This window comes from Vollenhovia emeryi, unplaced genomic scaffold (assembly GCF_000949405.1).
Source record: "Vollenhovia emeryi isolate VEMERY1.0 unplaced genomic scaffold, V.emery_V1.0 DF946311.1, whole genome shotgun sequence".
Classification (NCBI taxonomy): Eukaryota; Metazoa; Arthropoda; class Insecta; order Hymenoptera; family Formicidae; genus Vollenhovia; species Vollenhovia emeryi.
Window position 1 is genome coordinate 1 of NW_011960055.1, and position 1,936 is coordinate 1,936.

The window sequence follows — 1,936 nt, forward strand, 5'->3', positions numbered from 1 at the left end:
AGAGACACGCACGCGATACACAACACGCTTCGAACGCGCAACATGTGTTTACTCGGCAAGAAGTCGACTGATTTTTGGTTATGATTGCGGCGCTGCACTCGCGGTGCGACTGCACTGTCGAAGTACATGAGCGCGTAATTGATTAAAGCTTAAGAATTGAGAACGTGGCAATTTGAGAAACATAAAATGTTTCGTATTTGATAATCGTTTTAAGATTAGTTGGAATAAGTAGTAAATGTTTTCACAAAATATTTAATACTTTATCACTAATTAAAAATCAATCGTAAAATGAAAGAGTAATTAATCAGTTAATTAAAGTATTCGATTCTCCGCTTTTTCTTACAATTCTGCATACGAGAGATATTCCATGTTAAATGAATAGTTTTTTTATATGTAACCTGTTTATGCCTTTATGTTTATGTTTATTATAATTCTAGTAAACTACAGCAGATGTTATATGTATAAAAAAGAAATTTAACATGTTAATTTTATAATATGTAGTTTATATATTATACAATAATAAAAAACTTTGTTACAACACAAAAATATAGAAGCTAAAAGTCATTATTTTTAGCTTTCTCCCATTGCCATTCTACTGCACCTTCATTGAAAAAATAATCAGCGAATCTATTCCTGTAAATCGTTGCCAAATTACGTGAAGTTAGATCTTGGCTAATTCTTTTTGGCAAAGTTGTCAAGCATGATTTTTGCTGCTTGTCGTAATCATTATAACACAAATACTGTCTTTCCTGAGGACGCTTTTCCATTTCGTTAGTAATAATGAAATTATGTAAACATATTGTAGCTAATACAATCTTCTTTGCCTTTAATATTGAGGTATTTATAGGCCTACGAAAAATTCTCCACCTTGCTACTAAAATGCCAAAGGCATTTTCAATAACACGCCTTGCTCTGCTGAGACGATAATTGTACACCTTTTTTCTTAAATCAAGATCTGATCTTCTTGGATAAGGTCGCATCAAGTACGGTGCTAAAGGATACGCTTCATCGCCAACCAAAACATATGGCAGCTCCCTTTCACCAACTATACGAGCAGGCAAAGGTACATTTAAAGTGTTTGAATGTAATCCCGATTGTATACTGCTATCAGCAAACACTCCACCATCGCTGCGACGACCTTCTGCTCCAACATCAATCAAAATGAAACGATAGTGTGCATCAGAAACACCAGTGAAATTGATGCTGTGAGTTTTTTTATAATTAAAATAAATGGAACCACTATGCGGAGGAGCCTGAAATGTAATTAAGCATTTCTAACATATTTGTATCAATATGCCTTAAATAAAGAGAGAGCTAAAATTAATTATTACCTCTATTACCATGTGCCTTCCATCAATCGCTCCAAAACAATGAGGAAAATTCCACAGTTTTTCAAAATTTTGCGCTATCTTTTTCCATTCTTGTGTACTTGGTACAGGCATAACTATATCTTTTAATGTTTTCCAAATTTCATTACAAGTTTCATGCACAATTTTAGAAACTGTGTTTGGAGCGACTCTAAAGGCATATCCTATAGACTTCATGCTATCACCACTAGCTAAATATCTAATACAAATTTCAAGCCTTGTTCGAGAGGGAATTGGTTCCCTTATATTGTATTCTTTTTCAATTTTAGGACCCACTAAGACAAACAGTTTATCAAAAATGTCCATCTGCATTCTGAAGTAATTAAAATACAATGATGGATCTGTTGTTCTTAACATTGTAACTAAATTTTGGCTTTCAGGCTTTCGCGGCTGTTGTCTTCTTTAGTCTTCATGGCTTCCGGATAGTTGCCGCGTCCGTTTGCAGTCCGTTTGCTTCATCAGGGCTGGGAGACTCTGATACTGAGCTCCCTCGCGTTGCGCTCGTCCTTTTATACTCGTTCTTGGGGGGAAGGGAGGGGGTAGTCAGGGGGGGGGGCGTGGTCAGAGGG

General features: G+C 35.8%; 1 protein-coding gene across 1 annotated transcript; it reads right to left on the reverse strand.

Moving 5' to 3' along the window:
- Positions 1-554: 554 nt before the first annotated feature.
- On the reverse strand, positions 555-1,679 carry LOC105559950. The gene is made up of 2 exons (XM_012008627.1): positions 1,332-1,679; positions 555-1,253 (listed from the first exon to the last, which is right to left on the reverse strand). The coding sequence occupies exons 1-2, from the start codon at positions 1,677-1,679 to the stop codon at positions 555-557; spliced, it is 1,047 nt and encodes a 348-aa protein (XP_011864017.1).
- Between the last annotated feature and the right edge of the window lie 257 nt (positions 1,680-1,936).

Bases quoted from the DNA above. Each gene is read 5' to 3' on its own strand.
- LOC105559950 (XM_012008627.1), bottom strand. From the start codon at position 1,679: ATGCAGATGGACATTTTTGATAAACTGTTTGTCTTAGTGGGTCCTAAA. The intron at 1,254-1,331 runs GTAATAATTAAT...ATTACATTTCAG, and splicing joins GAAGGCACATGGTAATAGAG to GCTCCTCCGCATAGTGGTTC.